The sequence below is a fragment of the Pipistrellus kuhlii genome, unplaced genomic scaffold (assembly GCF_014108245.1).
Source record: "Pipistrellus kuhlii isolate mPipKuh1 unplaced genomic scaffold, mPipKuh1.p scaffold_m20_p_7, whole genome shotgun sequence".
Taxonomy (NCBI): domain Eukaryota; kingdom Metazoa; phylum Chordata; class Mammalia; order Chiroptera; family Vespertilionidae; genus Pipistrellus; species Pipistrellus kuhlii.
In genome coordinates, this window is record NW_023425573.1 from 45,897,668 (window position 1) to 45,922,474 (window position 24,807).

A 24,807-nucleotide genomic window follows, 5' to 3' on the forward strand; every position below is an offset into this window, starting at 1 on the left:
AATAAATGTGCTTGGGATGAATTTGAAATAAAACATCTCTCCCTCTTGCTGTGCAGTTGTATGTGGAAAAATATATCCAGGGCAAGATGAGTTATTGCAAAGCAAGCCCTGCCATCAGGCATCTGCTGCAGGCTCTTGCCTTCAGCAGCCTTTGAGCAGGAAACATCTGTAGTAGCCAAATGCCCCAAAGCTTGGTGTCAAAGTCTGGGAGAGGATGTTCCCCATCAACACTGCCAATGGGAAGAAAGGGCCTGTTATCACTCATTTTTGAGACATCCTACCTGCTTCCTCTGCTATTAAAAAGAATAGTCTAGGTGCAAAAAAATAAATATGAAAATCCCAAATTATAGCAGTCAAATAAGATGTTTTTTAAAAGAAAGGAGGGATAAGTGATCTAGAGAAATACCTTTAATTCCATCTATCATGTGTATCCAGACAGACCTATAGACCCTAATTTTAACCCCATCAAGGTTTGTTCTCATTGTAGAGGATTCTCAGAAGCCAGATCTGCTTTCAATATTTTTTTTGTTTGAAAATGTGCCTTTTTGTGAGGGTATTTCAAGAATCCCTAAGGTGTATGTGTGAAAGTCAAACCTGGGAAGAACATAGATCTCTGTGTGACAGAGGTCATTTGTATCACCTATAAATAGTAAAAATAAAAGCGTCACTATGTAGTATGCAGACCATGGCATGTGTTAGATCATTTCTAAGGGAATCCTAACTGTCCTACAGACTAGCTGTGTTTCTTGGGGGAAGTTAATAGTACTTTCTATGTCTCAGAAACCTCTTCTCTGAAATGGAAGTATTTAGTGCATGTACTTCATTAAGGTTCTTAAGAGGATTAAATAAGATGGAGCATGTAAAGGACTCAACATGATAACCGGCACATAGCAATTATTTAATAAATGCCAGCTGTTTGTTATTGTTGTTGTTATCAAAATCAGAAATATAAGGCATGAGGGTAATTAAATGGGTTGTCCCAGAAGGGGCCAAACATTACTCACTTTTCCCTAGAGTCACTGTGTGTGTTCATTTCTCACACTGTCTCCTCAACTTGCAATGGCTCCACTCCCAATTTCCACTTGTCACAATCTCTGAGGACTCAGCTTAACCAATGCTTCTCCATGAAACCTTCCACATCCCTGAGTGAAATGACTTGTTCTCTTTTCAGGCATTCTAGTACATTCTCAGTAGATATGATATTATCTATGTATATAAAAGCCTAAGCAACCATCACAACCGAACAGACTACCAAACAGGCTGCATGGGGCGACCAGGTTGGCGGGGGGGGGGGGGGGGGGGGGGGGGGGGGGGGGGGGGGGGGGGGGGGGGGGTGTTAGTGAGGGGCTATCAAACAACTGAACAGCAGGCTGCGGGGGTGACCCTCCCCTCCCTGCTCCAGTCCTTTGTTCATCCCTCTCCATCAAGCGTCAAGGTGACCTGTGATATTTACCTTCCTCCCCCTCATAAGGATGTCTCTGGAATAGGGAGGGAGCATAACACAATTCCATGTTTTCCAATGATACTCCAAGAAGCTAGATGTAATCACAAATTTCTCTAAGATAGGACTTCAAAGTCAAATAAATTTGGAAACTGCTGTATTAAACTAAGTGAATATTCTTGTGTTTTTAGAACTTCTCCAAGCCTCTAATATAATAATACTCATTGAGCATCTCCTAGAGGAGGACATTTCCCAAGCTGGGTTAATTAAAGAAAGCCTTTTCAGTAACATCTATTCCATCTCACTGCTTCTGAAACATTGATGTATTACAGTGTTTCCCAAACTTTTGACATATGTGTACCCCTTCTATAATTTTCCTAACTGAGTACCCCTCGTACTCATGAGAATGTAGAATTAGGCACAGCTAAGTACGGTGCAGTGCATACGCCCACCAAACTCTTCCTGTACCCTTGGGGGTACGTGTATCACACTTTGGGAAACACTGAGGAGACAGTAAAAGATGCAAAGGTCTGGGTTCAAATGCTCTTCTACTATTTATAGGAAAACTTCTCTAGGAAATTGCTCGTGAAAAACATGTGGCACATAGAAATCATTCAGAAAATAATAGCTATGATTTAACTATGCTAACGATAATAGTAAATTAAATGTGTAGGGTTTAAGGGAGTAGCATAGAGCACCTTTATTCTTAGAAAGCCCTGAACTGATAAAAAAAAAAGAGAGAAGATGAAAAATGGTCATGAGTAGTATAGGACTGAATGGATTAAAATGAAAGATGGGGCCTGGCCAGCATGGCTCAGTGGTTGAGTGTCAACCTATGAACAAGGAGGTTAGGATTTGATTCCAGGTCAGGGCACATGTGCCCATGTTGCAGGCTCAATCCCTGGTGGGGGCTTGCAGGAAGCAGCCAATTGAAGATTCTCTCTATCATTAATGTTTCTATCTCTGAAATCAATAAAATTATATTTAAAAAATAAAAGTATATATATAAAATGTTGGATTTGGCAAGCTGGGTAAGTGGATAGAGGCAGGAGAAGGGAATTCTGCCCAAGCAAGGAAGCTTATAGAAATATGCAAAACTGAAAGACACAAGAGATAAAAATATATAAAAGATAAAAAATGCTTATAAAATATTGGTGATGGAAGATTCAAAAAGATAAGTGAATGTACCTAATTAAAAATTCATGGAATACAAGGTTATTATAATGAAGGAATTGAAACCCAAGCATTCTAGCCCAAAGATGGGAAGGGGAAAACTGCCCAATGATCAGGAGAAAGGAGAGACTGTGCATGGCTGGCGTTTAATCTGCATAATAGAGATGATAATGGTGTCATCAAATTTTATATAGATGTACATAATATTACAGTACATAAAGCCATTAGAACAGTGGCTGGCACCCAATAAATGTTAGTTATTATTAGTTCCCTTTTTGCTAAAATGTGCTTTCAAATAAAGATTGTTTCACACATTTTTACTGTATAACAAATTCTACTGACAATGGAGCTTGCCAAAAGCGGCTGAGTTCTGCTATCATAAAAGTTACCTAGTATATAGTACACTTTTTACAGGCAGAAAGACAGCCCACAGGAACAGAAAAAAATATAGCAAATAAACCAAAGGCTTTGTCACTGACAGGACATTTTTAAGACACTAGCTGATAAAAGGAAAATCCCTCTGCTATGTCCTCATCCTGTTCAAATTGCTATTTGATGAACCTTCTCATCTAAAAACTAGGGGATAAGCTGATGAGTTCATCTCGGAAGCTCCATGGGATTTGAATGGCTCAAGGTCATCATCAAATGTTTGAAGGAAGTTTAAACACCATTTCAAGTTGAGAAATTTATTTTCCCACCCCACTAAATAATAATGACACTGATTTACTGCACACTTTCTATACTCCAGCCCATGCTAAGTACTTTACATGAATTACCTAATTTCACTTTCTTAATAACTATCAGGTGGCATACTCTCTTCCTTCTCTCATTTTACAGATGAGGAGTCTGAGTCTTGGGCATGTTAAGCAATCTGCCCAAGGTCACTCAGAAAATAACAGCAGAGCCAGGAATGTCCACCCAAACAGAACTCCTATTCCCTGGCACTGCCTCACTATTTTCTAAATGTTTAAAATCATTTCATGTTAAAAGTAATTAAAATAAATCATTCATGCTGTTGGAATCTGAGAGAACACTAATACTACCACACAGAGCAAGAATCTGACAGACAGATCTGTGTAAATTAGGTTAGTATTTTATTTTTCAAATGAAATGCATATAAATAATCTCCCCTGGAAATTTCAAAAGAGTATTCATTGTCACATGATATTCCAACAACTATATCAACTGTCTAAATATGTTCACAATTGTCGTGATTAAATTATATTGGTGACTGTTATGTTAAATCTATATATGTTGATGATGATTGTGTTAAGGTTATTTCTTTTGATCTAATGTATTATCAGATGCACATCTCAGTCCTTTTTGTTAATAAAATGTTTGCTTGTTTTTAATTCACATGAGTTTCTCTATATGCTTTGACTGGACTCTATCAGGCTTAAGCAAGAGACTGATGAAATAAGAGAAATAGGCAAGTATTAGGATGCTTGTCTCCTACAAGTAGTCAAGTTTAACTCAATCCACAAAGCTGAAGAGACTATATGTGCTAAATGGAGCTGTTACTCCATTTATTCTTGTTGATATGATATTGTAATTAAGCCAGTCTTCTATATGTGCCTTCTGTTTCTTCAATCAAATAAGCAGCTCCTGTATCTTTTGAACTTGCTCCTCTTTTTAAGATAACTCTAGTACCTAAAACTGCCTATGTCCTGTCTCTACACTAAAATACTTCTGAAGATACTCTCATAGTTAAAATAATTTACTATATCTTAACACCAAAAGACTGAATTCCAAGAACATAGAAAGCTATCAGGATGTGACATCCTACTGCTCAAGCATTATCTATCACTCCCCAGCTATACTATATGGCCTGGTATACTGTTAGTCTTTCTGAATGACGTTGCTTAATAGACTAACATAGTGTTTTGTGTATCCATGTCTTTAGAGTGGCCAGCGCCTATCAGTTCCCTTTCTTATTCCATCCAATAGCTCTCCTTTGTCAGCCCAAACCTTTCCTTTCTCCTGGCACTCACTATCCTCTTTCTCTATATTCTTCCTAATATTCTATGATTTTTCTCACCATTTAATCTATTATGTATTTCACTTATTTATTTCTGTCTTTCCCAACTTCACTAGATTGTAAACTATACAATGGCAAGGATATGCATCTGTTTTGTTTAGGGCTCAAAGAGAAGAGTTCTGGCTTTAAAAATTATAAAAATAAAATAAAATAAAATAAAATAAAGAGGGAAATTAATAAAATGCATCTAGGAGTATGCCACCAATTTATTAGTAAAGAGGTGATTATTCGGATCTCCCTGAGTTTTCTGGCTCTATGGTTACAGTTAAAAATTAACATTCTAGACATTTTATTAAAACGAGCACTATTCTTTTTACCTATTCTTTCCCACTCTGAGAATGAGAATCTGTTAAAAGCTACTATTGTCTTCCACTCAGGAGACAATAGAGAAATGAACGTGATTCTACATAACAGTAGTATCACTGCAAATATAACTTTATAATTATTGGGTAATGTTATTGTAAATAAGCTTATTAATAACATTAATTTTATTTGAATGCAAGGTTCATTTTAACAAAGACTGAACTTTTTATTCTAGATTGTTTTTCGTCCCCTTTTTATGCACTATTAAATGTGACTACTTTTTCTTCATTGCTAGATTAGTGTTGGCTGAATTATGTTTCCATATCTCTTGCTCCTAATTTTGTATTCAAGAAAAATATTTAGAATCACACTGTAGTGACTTCTTAGGATAATATTATTTTACAAAGTAATAGCTTAACAGAATTTAGAATTTATAGAATTATGCAAGCTAAAATGTTTTTGCCCTATAAAATGTACTTAAGTCTCCTTTTCTAAATTATATGTACTTCCTTTCAATATCTGCTTTCCAGAAGGCTATGAAAGATGGATAGAGATATTAAATCCAAAAACTAAAAGAGAAAAAAAGTAATACAAGTCTTCAGTTAACTTTAGAAGAAGCGTTCAGGAAACAATAGTAGTGGGCAGTAAATCCAAGATAATTATACTTATTTAATATGTTTTCAGGCTAATGCATATAAACTTTTTTAATAAAGCACTGTAATTTTATGATTTGTTTAGCACTAGACAATAAATTTGCAATCATTATTATTGAAAAAATTATTTCCCCATTAACTACTGAAAACAATATTACTCTGCTCTCTTATAAAACTGTTAGATTTCTATCCTCATATTCTTTATTGATTTCTCACAAATCTGTACTTTATGTTTTTTGTACAGTCAGCGATATGCTTTCAAACTAAGTAACCAATCTTCAAATTCACGATACTCTAAATGATCCAAGATATGTCAATTTAAGTGATAAAATCAATATATATTTTGGCTCATTAGCAAAATACATAATGGCTATTTCTAGCATCTCTATAGACTCTCTGTTTAACCAATTTGTAGTGATGCCTGGCCTGAAGCACTTCTATATTTAGTTCTAATGGAACAGTCTTAAATTGCTTATTTTCTGTTTACGAAAGTTATCCTATTTGTTACCATGGCAACTGTGACAAGTGTTCTAGCTCAATATTTTATTAAATAAATTAAAGATGTAGCTGAAGACTGTGAGGGTTCAGCATGTCATTCTTAAACACACTTTCCCACATCAGTAAAACCATGGACACACTTATAGAAAATATGAAAAATAATTATAAATAAAGTATTCTACATTACAAATTTGGGATGCTATCCACATTTCAAATCTGAATCATAACTAGCACTTGTGCTTTTCCAACTTACAAAGTCCATGTTCTAAAAGTATTATTGTAAATGAGTTCCTTGGAAATTAGAATACGTTCACCCATAGAAATAATTTTATAAATAATAATTAGATTTCCAAGCCCACCCTCAAAATCCTGTCATGTCTCAGGCTATAGAAATATTAGCAGTAACTTTTGTTCTCAGCTCTGGCAGCAGGAGCCATGTTATAGGGGTGAGGAGAAAGGAAAGAATTTTCTCATACTCATTTTGTTTTCAACAGTCAAAGTAAAGATGGAGCACAGTTTTGGAATACTGGTGTCCATTGGCCTTCCCGGATGTTGGGGGCCCCAATTAAAATCCTGCTTTTTGCCTTTACCCATATCTTTAGTATCTTGGTGTCCTTTTGTTTTCCTACATCTCCCTCTCAAATTGGCGCTGGACCCACCTTGCTGCCAACCTGCTGCTGACTCTAGTGAACCATCACTGTCCTGAAGAGTCAAGGCATTCTCAACCAGTTGTTTAAAAAGAAAGCCATTGGACTCTGCATTATCTCTGCAGGTTTAGTGTCTTCTGTCCTATGTCCTAGCTGCCCCAGGAACCTAGAAAAAGGGCCCAACCTCAGGGTAAGTGCTTCAAGGGAGAGGTATATGAGTGGGGTCCTGTCAGGCCACAAGTGGCGTTCAACAGGGACAAGTTTAGAACATTTGCAGAGGTGTGAACAGGGCTACAAGAGCCACTGGGGAACTTCTAGCCACCCAGGGCCTAGCATCAGCCAGGAACCACTACCACTCTTAGAAGAGGCTGGCCTTTAGGACCTGTGGTCCTGGTAAGGCTGGGGGCAACATTGGTTTCACCCTCCCACCCTCCTATCTCCTGCCAATGCCACCGATTAGCCAAATCTACCTAGAACCAAGAGGCCTAGGAAGCCAGAGTCATGCAGGTTGAGGAAGTCAGCTGCTTTGAGGCCTGGAGTAACACACAAAAAAGCAGAGGCTGGATGGGGAGAAGAAACTGCCATGGTGACAACATGGGTGGAATATCATGCAAAGGGAACTAAGTCAAACAGAAAAAGTCAAGAACCATTAGATTTCACTCACCTACGCTAATAAAAGAGAAATACGCAAATTGACCATGCCTCCATGATGCCCACCAGCCAATCAGGTGTGAATATGCAAATTAACCCAACAAAATTTGCTGCTTAATTTGCATATGCGGGCACATAGCGAAGACTGAAGGCTCAGACCCAAGTGAAGACTGAAGACTGAAGAGGCTTGGCTTCTCCACTGCGGCTGGAGCAAAGACCTGGGTCTCCGGTGCCAGAGGAAAACCATTGCCAACAGCCAGGGGAAGGAAGGCCTATTACATGAATCAAAATGGCACAAAAAAAAGTTATCTTTATTGTTTATACACATATTTTATATAGATTCAGATTTAAGCAAAATATATAAGGAAAGGCTAAATGTTTTTTCTATAAAGTTGGAAAATATGTCTTTTTTCATATACTAATTTTTTTAGTCTGTCTTAATTATTGGTGGTGAGACAAGTGAGAATTCATATTCTGTTATTCTATAACTTAATACCTGAATTTGCCTTTGAATACTTTCTGGCACAATTTGTGCATATTTTAAGTAAATATATAGTAATAAAATATGAAATAAAAACTAAAGTATTTTTTCAAGAAGTGCAAATTGATATTTGCAAAATATTCATGGGAATATAAAACACAGCATAGGAAATATAGTTACTAAGATTATAATGAGTATGTATGGTGCCAGGTGGGTTCAAGACTTATTGGGGGGTTATTTTGTAAATTATATAAATGTCTAACCACAATGCTGTACACCTGAAACTAATATAAAATAATATTGAATATAAACTGTAATTGAAAAAAATGCCAATTGTAAATAACATGTATGTACCATTTATATAACTTTTTAAAATAGAAAATAATGCAAATTTTTTATAATGAATGATACTTAATATTTAGTTATAGTAAATATTGGGGGTGGGGGAAAATGTATATGAAGTTACTGTACCAGCTACCCTGGGGAAGGAATCAAGGTTGTGCAAATCCATGATGTGGCTTAACATATTACTGCATTATTTATTGCAATAAAAGCATGTATATTAATTGCAACACAAGCATGTACAATAAGAAGAAGATAAAAGAATTTTTATTTAATTTTAATTATCATGTAAGATAGAAAATTCTATATGGTTTTATTAAAATTTTAATATTATGATACTGCAAAATGTTGGCATATTTTTAACCTAACTCTCTTCTTTCATTTCCTCAGGGTCCACTTTCATTTGTAATACACACATAATCCCAGTGAAAAATCAAGAGGGTGTGGCGATGATGTTCATCATTAATTTTGAATATGTGACAGATGAGGAAAATGCTGCTTCCCCAGAAAGGGTAAACCCAATATTACCAGTCAAAACTATCAACCGTAAGTAAAAGTAATATGTACATAGTGTGCTTGATATTCTGCTGTTGTAATTATTTTCATACACTCTTCATTCACTATTTCGGTTCTCAAAACAAGTTTACATTTTAAGTAAAATAACTTTCTACTTTCAAAAGCCATAGCTGAAGTTTTTGGCTCCTTACAGAATCAATCAGCTGCTTTCAAAGCCAAATGACTTGTATATAACATTTATAAATTCAACCAGTCCCCTACGATGGACATTTAGGTTGTTACAAACTTTCCCTACCACAGATAATGCCAGGATGAATTTTGCATATATATTTCCATATGTGTAAATGTATATTTTTGGATTAAGCATCTTTAGGTTAGGTTTTATATGTGGGATTCCTGGGTCATAGTGTAGATGCATTCATAATCTTTTTCAGATACTGGCCAACTCCCCTCCTATGGTTTCAACCATTTCACACTATTATAAGCAGTGTGGTAGACATTTTCCCCAAAGCAATACTAACAGAGTGAGTCAGCCCTCTTGATTTTTGTCATTCTGCTAGGTCAGTAGTATCTCAATTAGTTTTAATTTACATTTCTGTTATCATGAGTGATGCTCATATATTTAAGCACCACAAACATATTTTCTGTCAACTATTTCTTACATACTTTTTTTTTTTTTTTTTGCTTTTTTTGTTCTTTCAAATTTTGGAATCAGTTACAAATCACTTCTGCAGCAAATACATTGTGTGTGTTTTTTATCTTTTTTTCCTGATTTTTGTGATGCAAAAGCATTTTGTTGTTGTTATTAATTTGGCTAAATTCATCAATTTTTTTTTTAATTCTGAATTCTTAAGTCAAGTACAAAAGCTTTAAGTACTCCAAGGTTGTAAGTATATTTATTTTTAATCTAGAACTTGTATGGTTTTATGTTTTAGGATCTCTGGTACACTTTAGCTTAGTTTGTTTTATAGTGCATGGTATCAATTTAATTGAACATTTTATCAATGGCTGTTACTTCTTTATTTATTAGAAAATCTATCTTTTTACCAGGAATTTGAGATATTACCTTTATCACATACTAAACTTCCTGTGTACTTTCATCTACTTCTCAACTTTATTGTGGTCTATTTATCCTCCAGAATAACACATTTTTAAATATCTGACATGAAATGCTTTTTTTTATATGAATTTTTAGGGGGTTGGAGTTATTTCTTGCTTACCACTTTAGATGAACTTTAGAAACAACATATCTAGATAGAAAAAAAAATCCCTTTAATATTTTTATTAAATTCACATTAACTTTATAAATTAATTTAAAGGAAGTTAAAATCTTTATAACATTGAGTCCATTCTATATAAAATTGTGTACTTTATGTATTTTCATTTAAGTTTAATTTTTGTGTTTTTAGGAGTGCTTTTAAAATGCATTGTTTTGTTTGCTACTTGACATTTGCTATTTTGTTGCAGCCATTATAAATAGAATCTTTTCTTTCATATTTTTAAGGCTACAGATTTTTTAAGTAGGTTCATTTTATATTCTACTATCTTAGTGATGTTTATTAGTTTGTAAGTGGCTTATATATTGACTCTCATAGAGTGCATTACCTTTCCAATTCTTATGCATCTAATAGTTTATTTTTTCTAATTGTACCAGCTATTCCCTTCAACATATTAAAAAGCGGTTGTCAGTGAGCATCTTGCCTGATTCCTAAATTTTGTGTGCAGGTCATCAATGTTCCCAATTAATTGAAATGATGGCATGTGGACTAAGTTGTATGTGCTTTATAATTTTAAGACAGTCTCCACTGACATATTTATTGAGAAGGGGTGCTGAAATGTGTAACTTGGCTTTCAGTATCTCTCAAAATGGGTGCACTATTCTTTTCTTATTTTTGTGGTAAATGTTATAAATGAAGTTTATTGATATAAAATCATCCTTGTGTCTCTAAAAGGAAACACATTTAGACATGATGAACTTTATTTGTAATGTGATCTTGAATAACTTCATCTTAAATGAATTATGAACTTAAAATTATTGCATTGATATTCATTAGAGATTCTGTAATGTTCTGTGTGTATGTGCAAGTTCATAGATATTTATATGAATGTTATAATTCCGTAAAAAATAATCTGGAGTTTCTTCTCTTATTTTTTTTTATGCTACAGAACTCTTTAAATAGTTTGTGTATTATCTAGATTCAAAAGTTAAGTTTGATTCTTCTGTGAAATGATGTAGGCCTGGTACTTACCAGTGTAGTAGCTTTTGAACAAGTTTCTTGTTTTTTCTTTTGTCTTTGTTTTCCTCAGAGATTGGTCTAGTCGATTATACAGCTCAACCAATATTAATTTTGTTAAATTTTGTTTTCTAGAAATTATTCATATAGACTTTAAATTTTTATTTTAATAGAATTGTGCATAGTCATCTTTTATGGTATGCTAAAGTATTTTGTTTCTACAGTTATTTCCTTTGTGAGTTTTCCGATTGTTCATTCATTTGTTTGTTTCCTCCATCTAAATTTTTTTATTAGTACTTTTCTTTCCAAAGAACTACTCTTTATTGGATTATTTTTTAATAATATTATTTATTTCAGAGGGGAAGGGAGAGGGAGAAATGGAAATATCAATGATGAGAGAGAATCATTGATTAGCTGCCTCCTGCATGCCTCCTACTGGGGATTGAGCCCCCAACCCATGCATGTGCCTCGACCTGGAATTGAACTGTGGCCTTCTGGTTCATAGGTCGACGCTCATCCACTGATTTATTGGTTTATTGGCTGGGCTTTATTGGTTAAATAATTGTTACTTTTCCTTTTATATTAGCAAAGGGACCTTATATTCAGCTGCCTCCTTGTTTCCCTCTTCCCAAAGGACAAGTCCACCTGTGAAGTTCTCCCCACATCTCCAAGGAGTAATGCTTTTCTGAGACGACTCTCTGGGTCTTGTGCACTTTCCAAGCCACTTTCTATTGTCTCTCTAGTAACCAGTGCTCTGTTCATCCAGGTCACTAGCCTCCTCAGGGGCAGCCCTCTTCTGAGAGTAAACCTAACGTGTATATCTTCCACCACTCCAAGGACACTTGGGTATACCCCCTTCCCACTTACTTTGTGCCCAACACTATGACAGTGTGCTCTCCTGAGACAGTTTTGATGGTTTTGAACATTCATATTTCTTCTTACATGTAAATTAAAGTTTGTAATGTCTCTTTCTCTAACTATTCTTTAGGCATAGTTTATGAGTACTTTTATTTGACTCCCTATTGACTTTTATGATTTTTAGGATGATCCCTGAGAAAATTGGCATTTAGGTATCTGTCATTGTCTGTGGGAAGATGAAAGCCTTATCACAAAACTTAATATTTAAATATATATAAAAATTAAAAACCACGTTCTCAAAAGTATATGTTGTAATGCTAATAATGCTAGATCATATGTACATCAACTGATAAATTTTTACAATACCAGTTACCTTTTTAGTTATGTCTAAGTGACAGTATAGTATTCTGTTAAAGCAATGTTGGGACAAATATTTTAATATAATATTATTCTACTATTCTGAATATTTTACTCTGAACAATAATTATACTTAGGGAAGATTCTCTATCAAAATCATCAATTTGTCAATCTCCCAAGTGATGTATTCAGAAATGAAATCAAAGTACCATAAAAAACCATTGTGATACCAAAGTCTTATTCTTTTAAGCTGTTGAGTACTTTGATTTTTTTTTTCACTAACAAATTCAGTCCTAATTAAAAGATTTCTGAGAGTATACTTAAGGTAATATCAGCCTGTATGTTGGTCATAAATGTCAATCAGGTAATTTGTTTTGTGGGATGCCTGTTTTTGCCTCTTAATGGCCAAATTTTTTATTTTTCCCATAAAGTGATTGTCTTGATTCATCAAATTGGATGGACATGAAAAAGGGAAAGTTGTATCAGCAGAAAGGCAGAGATGGGATACTTTTTAAATAAAGAAAGTACTCATTTCAAACTAAAATGTAAATGGAGAATTGAAACAGTGATCTCAAATGGAAGATAATCTAGACAGTAGCCTTCCAGGATATAGTACATTATCTATGCTACTGTACACTGTGATTAAAATAGTATCTCCTGTGCAAATGCGAGCATATTCAGCAGAGATAATTTCTTACATTGTGAACACAAATGGTTTCCCCACACTCCAGCTGTCAATCCTAAGGGAATCATTGACAAGAGTATAGATATGCAAGAAAGACTGTTTCCAGAGCATTACAAAGGCTAATTACACACAACCAGTAGACTGGGTTCAGATTATACCCTTCCATCCTTGTAGGCTCTACATTTCCTTTTATTTGGTGTCAGGTTTTGAAAAGTTGATTGTTAGATCAAACAGAAAAATGAGAGACAAATTATGCTTGTTAATTCTGATATGATACAATTCCTACATTTTATTATCTCTGATCTTTGGTAACTCCTACTGGCTTTATTCTTCAAGTATAACTTATCATAACTTATTAGAACTGAATAAAATAATTGTATTGGCTATTTTTAACATTGTTGTTCCAGGGATGGACATACAATAAACAAACAAAAAGAGGGAGAGATCAACCAAAGGACTTCTATGCATGCATATAAGCATAACCAATGGACACAGATACTAGGAGGGTGAGGACATTAGTTGGGGATGTGGGAGGGGCAATGGGGGGATAAGGACACTTATGTAATGCCTTAATCAATAAAGAAAATAAATAAATTAATTAATTAATTAAAGAAAATTAAATGCCGGAACATCTCCCCCCTACCCAAGAAACATCTTACCTTGAAGATATTTAATGCATAATCTAAATAAGGAGTGTGTATGTGTCTATGTGTCCCCAAGTGGTGGGATTTAAATGAGAGTAATAGGGAAAAAGCAACTGAGAACATGGGGGTTTCTGTATGTTTAAATGCTTCTCTTGAATTGTAGACAAAATAAAGGGAAAAAATGTGAGCTAATAACACAAGAAACAGTAATGAAAAGGAAGTGAAGTATTAAATTGAGAATATTAAATGAAAGAAAAGGACCTAAATGTACAATAGGAAAGATGGATTATAAAAAGGGACTAAGATACATGGCCCTGACTAAGTTCTGGAAACCTGAAACCTGTTTTGCACTAACTGGAGTGGTGGAACATTTCTCAGGACAAATAGTTTCAGGGTTAGGAACTCTACACAGGAAAAGCAAAGAGCTTTCTCTAGGAAGAACTAATTTTTCACAAACTTATTCTTTGTTGAGGATATAGGACCAGTCACATATAGATGACTTATGTCCCTAGAGTGAAGCAAGTACAGTGGAGAGTACTGTTTTGATAGGTCTATCTATCAAACTGATAAAACACTGCACAATTGAGTGAACAAATTGCTATGTAATAAATATAAATACCAAGTAAAGGATATAGCTAATTTTTTTATCTTGATGGCTTCTATAAAAACTCCACAATCTAAAAAGTGGAAATGATACAGACTAGCAAAAAAATTGTGTGGTTTTGTGTTTGTTGTTTATTTTACTAACTGAAAGGAAGCCACATCTAAAGGAAATAATACTAATGGGAAAACAAGTTCTCTCTCTTTTTTTTCTCTCTCTCTCTCTTTTGGCTCTTATATATTTGTACAATGTGGAAGATAATAAATTATGTTTTAGCTTACACTATTAATTTCAAAGTTTATTATTGTCAAGTTTAAGAAAATGCTGCTTTTATTATTTTAAGTGAAATACTTTTTTAAGCTTCATACTACATTATTCACAAGTATATTTGAGTTTTATATTTCTTCTCTTTCATACCAGGAATCTAGAATCACTGGTCTGGTTCTCTCTCTCTCTCTTTCTCTCTCTCTCTCTCTCTCTCTCTCTCTCTCTCTCTCTCTCTCTCACACACACACACACACACACACAAAGACACACATTCTTTAATTTGTTAAAAATTTCTCAAGGAGCCCTGGCCAGCGTGGTTCAGTGGTTAGTGTCTGGGTCCCACACAAGGAAGGGTTGCAGGTGTGCTGGAGGCAACCAATCAATGTGTCACTTTCACAAAGATGTCTCTCTCTCTCTCTCTCCACCTTCCAGTGTCTCTAAAAATCAATGTAAAAAATATCCTCACCTGAGGATTAAGAACAACAATTTATCGAGGGAGATTGAGAAAATTTACCATTCTCTAAATGTGTTTGTTACTCATTTTGATTAGATTTCACATATAAGTGAGATCTTGTGGTACTTTTGTATTTGGCTTTCTCTGCCTGGCTTGTTTCCCTTAGCTTAATGGAAACAAGCTCTTCCTCTTCCTCTTCCTCTTCCTCTTCCTCTTCCTCCTCTTCCTCCTCCTCTTCCTCCTCCTCCTCCTCCTCCTCCTCTTCTTCTTCTTCTTCTTCTTCTTCTTCTTCTTCTTCTTCTTCTTCTTCTCCTTCTTTTCCTTCTTCTCTTCTTCTTTTGTAATTAATCCTAACCTGAGGATATGCTTTTGTTAGTTTTGAGAAAGAGAGAGAGAGAAAGAGAGAGAGAGAGAGAGAGAGAGAGAGAGAGAGAGAGAAACATCTATCGTTGCCTTCCATATTTGCCCCAACCAGGGATTAAACTCACAATCTAGGTATGTGCCCTGACCAGGAATCAAAAGAACTTGCCACATTTCGTTGTATGGGACAACACTTTAACCAACTGAGCACCCAGCCAGCATAAGAATTCCTTCTTTACAGCTGAGCAGTATTCCACTGTACACATGTACCACCGATTTGTAATCCACTCATCTACTGATGGGCACTTGGGCTGCTTCCAAATCTTGGCTGTTGTAAATTATGCTGCAGTGAACTTGGGAGTGCGTATATTCCTCCGAATGAGTGTTTTGGGTTTCCTCAGTTACATCCCCAGAAATGGAATTGCTGGGTACTGGCAGTTCCATTTTTAATTGTTTTAGGTAACTCCATACTACCTTCCACAGAAAACCTACCTTAAATTTAAAAAATATTAATTTAACAATATACTGCCAAACAGAAAATGAATTTATTCTGTTTTTAACTTGTTCAGCTCTAATCTGTGCAGTTATACCCATTTTGAAAATAGTAAGTACCAAATACTTATTCATATAATATATAAATTGAATGAATAGTATTATTACATTGAGTAATTAGTGTTTTATTCCTATTTAATCAGCACTAGCCAGATTGTCTAACTCAGTGGTTCTCCAAGTGTGAGACCATCAGCATCTCCTCACAACAGGTTCATGGGCCTTACATCAGAACAGCTGATTAAGAAATACAGAAATTCGCCCAAACCAGTTGGGCTCAGTGGATAGAGCGTCGGTCTGTGGACTGAAAGGTCCCTGGTTCGATTCCAGTCAAGGGCATGTACCTTGGTTGTGGGCACATCCCCAGTAGAGGGTGTACAAAGGGCAGCTGATTGATGATTCTCTCTCATTGATGTTTCTAACTCTCTATCCCTCTCTATCCCTCTCTATAAAAAATTAATAAAATTTATTTTTTTAAAAACACACAACAAATCATTAGTTATATATATATTTTTTTAAAAAATACAGAAATTCAATAATCCATTTAACAAACTCTTAGATCATTGTGATACCCACTACATTTTGGAAACTACTGGACTAACTTAATTAGTATTTATACAAAACTATAAAGATAAATTTTAAGTGAAACTAAATGTAAAAATTTAGCAAAATAAAGTTAAATTTCTATCATTTCTTATTCTCTCAGTAATTTTCAAAAGAGAGCTTTATATTTAATTTTATTAAGGTACTATAATTATCTTTAATTATCTTTGAAATGATTAAAATTATACTTTCCCAAATCAAAGCAGAACTTTACTTTCATCCTTACTAAAAATAAAAGTTTGAATTACTCTAAAAGCTTTGACTGAAGCTATCTCCACACACAGAATAAAGTTGATAATTTGGGAAATTATCTGGCTAAGTTTAGCCTTAAAATGTGTTTCTATGATTTGGACTCCATATTTTGAATGATTAACACATAAAATATGTATTTTCTTGAATAGCTGCATTACTTTCTCAAATTTGTATTTCAATTTTCAAACCTCAAGCTCAGGGACAAATACATTTTCAGAATATCTGGTTCATAAAAGGGCAGTCACAGTGTTTTTATGGTTCTCCATTGGAGCTGAAAGTTTCATCCTTTAATTCAAAAATAAAGGCAGGTATCCTATGTAATAAAAGGCTAATATGCAAATCGACTGAACAATGGAAGAGACCGGTCACTATGATGCGCACTGACCATCAAGGGGCAGATGCTCAACACAGGAGCTGCCCCCTGGTGGTCAGTGTGCTCCCACAGGGGGAGTGCTGCTGGGCCAGAAGCCAGGCTCACAGCTGGTGAGCACAGCAGTGGTAGCGGGAGCCTCTTCCACCTCCACTCCACAGCAGTGCCAAGGACCCCTCAGGGGATGTCCGCCTGCAGACTTAGGCCTATGGGGGACCCATCCTCTGATGGGTCCCGGATTGTAAGAGGGCACAGGCCAGGCTGAGGGACCCTCTCTCCCCATCCAGTATTAATATAATTTCTCTTTCAACAAGCATTACCTAGAAATAATCTATTATTCAGATGAATTTAATTAAAGGTTTTAACTATGTTTTCTATTATGTGTTTGGAAGTTTCTTCTTTTTAAAGATTACATTTAATATAGAAAAAGGAATTATGGCATGGCTGCTAATGAAAATCTGGGAAAAGTTCAGTCATAAGTTACAATTAATTTTATGTTATGTTTCTCCCTTGGATTTGGGTAAAATTCTATTTTTAAGATAAAGAAAATTGCTGGTAGATGGAAAATAGTATTTATCATCTCTTCATTAACAATGAATGTTAATAACTTAAATCAGCATATCTTCATCAGCATCCCTCCCCGCTATATATATATATATATATATATATATATATATATATATATACACATATATATATATATATATATATACATATAATTAAAATTTGGAAGCTTTTGTTACTTAACAACCCCCAAATCAGGCAGAGGCCCTCATCATACAACATTTGGGTTGATGTTCATTCCATTTGTATTTAGAATATTTTATGAAGAAAATCTCTGTCAATATTATAACTACCCAGTCATTTTGAGTCAGTCTAGGCCAGTGTTTTTCAACCTTTTTTGGGCAAAGGCACACTTGTTTCATGAAAAAAATCACCAGGCACACCACCATTAGAAAATGTTAAAAAATTTAACTCTGTGCCTATATTGACTATATATAAAGTAATTCTCTTGAATAGGAATCAAATAAACACAAAGAAAGTATTTTATAATTACTTTATTATGAAATATTAAGTAAACAAAATAGTGAAAAATTATAAAATTCTTGTCTTGTCTGCACCTACGGCACACCAGGCAACATCTCGAGGCACACTAGTGTGCCGCGGAACAGAGGTTGAAAAACGCTGGTCTAGGCAAACATGTTATTATTTTCACACGATTTGAATGGGTTGTTTAACTTGGCATTTGGAAAAGGAAGAAATCAATGGAAGACAAACAAGAAAGCAGCTATTATCAGTCATACATTGATTTATTCAGCAGTTATCACATTGGAACCTTGCGAAGGAACACTGATGTGTTTGTTTTCCTTACCACTCCCTCCTTCGAAGGCAAAAAACTGCCTTACCCAATGTCACGGCCTTGGGATTACAACCTCAGGTGGCTAAAAGCAGTCCACTGCCCTGCCCTGGCTGCCTTAGCTCCCTTCTCCCACACTTGCATTTTCTGCTGCTTTACTCCCGTGATGACCTGGCCCGGTTGGAAGCAGTGCCGCTCAGACTTGTGTGAACCTGGCCCCGAGGTCCTCTGCTGCTGCAGCCCCTGATGTTGCTCTCACACACGCCGCAGCCTTAGCCTCCGGCCTGCACACAGGTGCGCCATGCACTGTTGGGTTCAATATTCCTGTTTGGTCCTTTACTTCCTGCCTCATTGTAAGGTCTTGCTTTTTCTCTGCTATCCCTTGCCCTAGAAAATGTTCTACTAAGTTCGTTTTCCAAGGCCTTCCTCACCACATCTGCTCCTTTAAACAGTCCCAATGTTTAGCTTTAGGTTTACTAAGTGGGTGTACTCCCTGGTGATCTTGTGTGATTGCTAGTACCAGGCCCAGACTGGCCAAGTTGACCCATTTGTCACCCACTAACCAGGTGAGTTGGGTCAGGATTCAGTTACCATGGAGGGATACTTTCCCCCAGCCTCACTGCAGTTTGCCGCCATTTTACACAATAGTCTGGGTTTCCGTGGCAGCCCCTAGGCAGCATTGCATATACCTCCTTCTATAGTTAGGACAAGGAAACCCTCTTTCCTTGCTCAATACCACTACAGAAATGTTCTCCCTAAAAAGAAAAGGCAGATATATGGAAGATCTCTGTTTCCCCCATAAAATTTGAAATGTTGTTTCTCAGAAATTGAAGTCATGTTTCTCTGCACCTCCAGAGCTATTTGTCTGGAGAGAAAAAAAAAAAAAAATCATTGTGATTTAAGGGCTTCTAATTTAATTGTGAGATGCATTCAAACTGATTTTTAGCAAAGCACATCTCAAATTTTTAATTCAAAATTTTGTGTGTGTGTGTGTGTGTGTGTGTGTGTGTGTGTGTGTGATAATAGTTGATAATAAAACTTAATTTAGATCATGATTTTTCTAGACCAAAAGTTGGCTATCTCTCCCCTCTGTGCCGTATACTATGCCTCTCAGTCAACACCTTCCTCTGGCCTGGAACCACACTACTGGAATGTCATCTGTGTGGACACATGGTTCTGCCCCTCCCTGGGGATTGTCAAAGGCAAGAAACTGCCTTATCCAAAGCCATGGCCCTTCCTGTGGCCGGGCTGGAGCAGTGACAGCTATTGGAGGGATCCAAAGTCCAGCTACCCTGGCTTCAGTGGAGCATGCCGTGGGAGGGCTACCCAGCTGCACAGCTCTAGGAGGACTCTGACGCTGCAGCTGCACTTGCATAGCCCTTTACCTTGCTCTGCCCAGGTCTGCCTTCCTCCCTCCCGCAAAGGGATGTCTCTGGGGAACCCCCACTGAAAGTTTTGCACAGTCTACTCTCAGGGATCCAAAGGAAGACACCTCTCACCACACTTAATCCTTTGTAATGGGAAGCATTTCTACTTTATGGCCTTCCTAACATCCTCAATCCTGCTGCCCACCTCACCCACATATGCCCTCTCTTTACCCCACTATATTCTCTAATTTACATGACTGTTTGAGCTTAAGTTTCTTTCTTCTTTTCAATCCATAATTCCCCTAAGCAGAAACAAGAGAGAATAAAATGCTTCCAATTTATATTATCTGGGTTTTGATTAATAGATAATCAAAGTTCTAAGAATTTGTATAAATGATGAGAAATTCCACCAATTGAATGGTTGGGAATTTGTAGCTGTGAGAAAATTCAGTAATTATGAATATATGGAAGATATTTCAAAAATACTATTTTTCTGCAAGAAATATTCTAACATTCCTAGGTATAATCCTAATATAAAAATTGTTTGTAGTCAAATTGTTTGTAGTCAAAATCTTCCAAACTTTACTAGATGAGAACTAGCTCTAAGGAGAAGGGGGGGGGGGGGGGGGCGGGAATGAACAGTTCAGATTGATAAGATATTTTCAATTTGGAAATGTTTAGCAAAACCATTTTCTAAAGTCCCTTTACCACAGGAGAGAGGATAGAAATGTAGTTTTGATTGCTATAATTTTGTGAGAACTGTAATTAACACAAAGATATAAGCAAAGTAAGTCAAAACTGGAAGTAATATTAACAGTCAACTAATCCTAGGAGATTTTAAGGGAGATTAATAGAAGGTTTTTGATTTTGGAAAGGAGGGTGGTCATTGTTCAATCTCTGAGACAATAAATGAAATTTTTGGTATGTATTTACCTACATTTATTTAGAGGAGAGAGTTATGATTCTCCTTAGATCCTCAGGTGGATATTCATAGCCCAAGAAAACAGAAAATCTTGAGTAAACTGAAATTAAATCAGGGAAACTACTATTTTATTCTAACTTTACCCTGATTTCTTGACAATGGGCCAAGTATTTCACATCTTTACATATTTAGTTAAAGTTGTAATTCTAGAGTTCTCAAAGAAAAAGACAATGGGGATATCAATATGCCTTCTTGGTTGCCAAGTAAAAAGCTTTTAGTTCAATATGATATAGGACACATGAAGATGCAGCTTCTAACATATTTAACAGCTCCACAAAAAAACCTTCCAAAGAAATACCTTGTCATAATTGTTACTATAAGTTCAGGTATATCAGAAACTACATATCTTCTTATTTGAAAGTGGTATATTTAAGCAAAATTATGTTCATACAAGTAGTTTATCAGTGCTTATATTTATTTTGGAAAAATGTGTAAAATATGTGTAAAAAACATATTCAGCTATTCTGATTTCAGATTTATTGAATATTTTAGTAACTAGGCTAAACTGTATTTTAGCTGTTCAAGTTAGAATCTACACTAATAAGACAGAAATATACAAATTGACCATCACTTTGCAACGCCCACCAGCCAATCAGGAATGAGTATGCAAATTAACCTGACAAAGATGATGGTGGCCCCACCCTCCAGCCACTCTGGGACTCTGGGCAGCATGCATGCAGGCATGGGAAGGTCAGGCAGGGCAGGATGCCTGCTATGAGGGAGAGGGCGGGGGCCCAAGGGAGCTACAGGATCAGTGCTCCAGCTGGAGCAAAGACTAAAGATGGTGGCCAGAGCAAAGGACTGGTTCCCTGGTGCTGGAAGAAAACTGGTGCCAGCAGCCAGGGGAAGGAAGGCCTATTGCAAAAGTCTTCATACAATGGGCCTCTACTAGATATATAATGGAATACAAAGACTTGACTTACAACAGTGTTTTTCAGTGTTAAGATCCTAACAGGACTACACTCACTTAGTGTTTCTATTTCATGCCTGGAAGTGCCGGCACTAAGCAAAATTCTCAATGTGTATTCTTTCCGGATGAACGGCAGTTAGACAGCGAAATCTATAATACAATATAACATGGCCATATTGACCTAGTCATGCAGAAAAAAACATCTGTACCACCTTGTACATGACTAAACTATACAAGCAAACTACATGCCTTGTGTGATCATTAATTTAAGAAAGGCAGTGAATTGTCTTTCAAAAGAAGAGAGCAGTGCAGGAGGTAGCCGGTTGATGATTCTCTCTCATCGATGTTTCTCGCTCTCTATCCCTCTCCCTTCCTCTCTGTGAAAAATCAATAAAATATATTTTAAAAATAATAATAATAATAAAAGAAGAGAGCAATGTAAATGATGAACAATGAGTAAAAATAAGCATTGCCCTTTAGGCCATTATAATAAGCTTACAGAATTGATTTGTAAACTGCTTTATTATTCAATTTCACGTGGATTAAAAACTAATCAAATGATTCTGATGCAGTTCACTAATTTTTAACTTGCCAATTTACTTGAGCATATAAACATTGTCAGTAGAATTATGTGAAAATACCTGCAAAACAGTTATTGTAATACGCTGTTATTTAATCCTAGTTGCACAGATTCATTACTCTCTTCTGCATTTTATTAATCAACAGCTTAATGCTCATAGATAGAGAGCAGGAAGACAGCTGAGTGGGGGTGGGGTGGAAGAATTGAGCAAAAAAGAAAAAAAGAGAGAGAGAACTCAGGGCATGAGCAACAGGCTGGGTGATTCCAGGGGTAAAGGGGGATAGGTGAAGGTGGAAGAGACCATAGTTGGGATAAATAGTGATGGAAAAACTTAAATTTTAAAACTGAGTTTAATTTTCAACATACTCGGGGTTTGTCTGTGCATTGTGTCATGTCTTCTACCAGAAAAATCAATTTTATTTCAATTATATTTGACACCGTTAATTAGGTGTCTACTAGCTTACAAATGAAAGTGTACAATAGTAAATTAAACTATTTAATTCTAAAATTTTCTGAATGGGTGTTTTTCATAAAATTCACTAGATGATGATGAGTTTGAAAACACTTGTATACTCAAGATCAGAATATTAGCAATTAATAAACACTGAAGAAAGATGAAATTTACAATACTCCTAAAAGCGGCAACTACGTAATTGCGGATTTTTTAAAGAAAATCAAAGACAATTTTTTCATGGAACTAAATAACTTTATTCTGTAATGTATTGCCCATTTTGATCAATGACCTTTTGCCATCTTTCAGGCAGCATCATAATCCCACGTTCAAAAAACTTCTGGTTTTTATTAGCAAAAAACTGAATCAAGTACGATTTGACATCATCATCATTATTGAAATTTTTACCATTCAAGGAATTTTGTAAAGATTGAAACAAAAAGTAATCAGAGGGTACAAGGTCAGGACTATATGGTAGATGTGGCAAAACATCACAACCAAGCTCCATTAATTTTTGCCGAGTGACCAAAGATGTGTGTGGCCTTGCATTGTCATGATGGAATACAACACCTTTTCGATTTGTCAATTCGGGCCGCTTTTCTTCAACTGCATTGTTTAATTTCGTTAGTTGTTCAATGTAGACATCAGAATTGATCGTTCGGTTGGGTGGTAAGAGTTCAAAGTAGACAATTCCTTTGTAATCCCACCAAACTGATAACAAAACCTTCTTTTGATGAATATCAGCTTTTGATGTTGTTTGAGTTGGTTCACCTGGCCTGCTCCACGATCTTTTCCGCTTGATATTGTTGTAAACAACCCATTTTTCATCGCCAGTTATCAGTCGTTTTAAAAATGGATCATTTTCATTACGTTTCTTTAGCAAATCGCAGCTGCTAATGCGTTGCGTTAACTGTGATTCTTTCAGTTCGTGAGGAACCCATGTATCGAGTTTTTGAACATAGCCAAGTTGTTTTAAGTGATTTTCAATGCATGTATGTGATACATGAAGCTTCTCTGCAATCTCACGTGTTGTACTGTGACAGTCCGAATTGATTATTGCTTTGATTAGGGCGTCATCAACTTCAACTGGACGACCAGAGCGTTTTTCATCTTTGAGTGAAAAATCACCAGAACGAAATTTGGCAAACCAATTTTGACACTGCCGTTCTTTTAAGGCTTCGTCACCATAAACAGCACATAACTTTTTATGAGCTTGCGATGCGTTTTTCCCTTTGCGGAAATAAAAAAGCAAAATATGACGAAAATGTTCCTTTTGATTTTCCATTTTTCAACGAATGCCAAACGAAAACTACAAAACAGATAAAAAAACTTTTTTTACTGATTAACAGCTGAATAGCCAACTATCAAATAACAAAATGTGTTTTACATTTGTACTACGTCTGCAAACCTAAAAATTCAACTGAAGCCATATATGTGTGAACACGCAATTACTTAGTTGCCGACCCAATATATCAAGTTTATAGTACATGCTATACAGTTCACCATTTCCATGAGCTACCAAGTTCAACTCAATAATTTTTGGGTAAATAGGGGTCAATACAATTTCAGGAGACTAAAATTATCTAATTAAGTTCATAGCAATGAAATATTCTAGTTTTTCTATAGTAAGGATTGAAGCACATTTTCAGTTTGTCATTTGCTTGTGGAAAGTTATTTACTAAACTCAGGCATCCCGTCAGAGATGGGGTTTGGTGAGCAAAACATAAAAGGGCCCTTCACTTATGAACCCACAGTCCACTAAGGAAGATAAATAAGAACGTCAACAAGTGTATAACTAGGCAACTGTGGTGGAAGTTATAAAGGGGATGCTAATCTAGTTCAGAAGGAAGGAACATTTTTCCAAAGGAATTAACTTTGGAGCTAAAACCTAAAGGATGTACAAAGTGGGAAGAGTAAAATTTATCAACACAAAAAAGCTGGAAAGGAGCACAGGTCTCCAAAGGAATTATAAAGTCCACATGACTGGATCTGGAGGGTGAGGGAGGAACTATGCAGCTGCAGAATGGAGACAGAGTTGCCTTCATTCCTAACGCAGGGAATTATGAGGAGCAGGGAAAGATAAATCATAGTCTATGTGATCACAAGTGACTTTTTCTTAAAAGATAGAAAACTATTTTTAAAGGATGGACAATATAATACAATGTGGAAAGTAATTTGCATCC

General features: G+C 35.8%; 1 protein-coding gene across 1 annotated transcript in view; it reads left to right on the forward strand.

Annotated features, from left to right (window-relative positions):
• Positions 1-8,622: 8,622 nt before the first annotated feature.
• LOC123651642 (potassium voltage-gated channel subfamily H member 7-like) overlaps positions 8,623-24,807 on the forward strand; it is a 36,603-nt gene continuing 20,418 nt past the window's right edge. Inside the window, exon 1 of the mRNA XM_045575492.1 lies at positions 8,623-8,773. Within this exon, the coding sequence (XP_045431448.1) occupies positions 8,677-8,773 (97 nt within the window). The 5' untranslated portion in view covers positions 8,623-8,676. The remainder of the gene's footprint in view (positions 8,774-24,807) is intronic.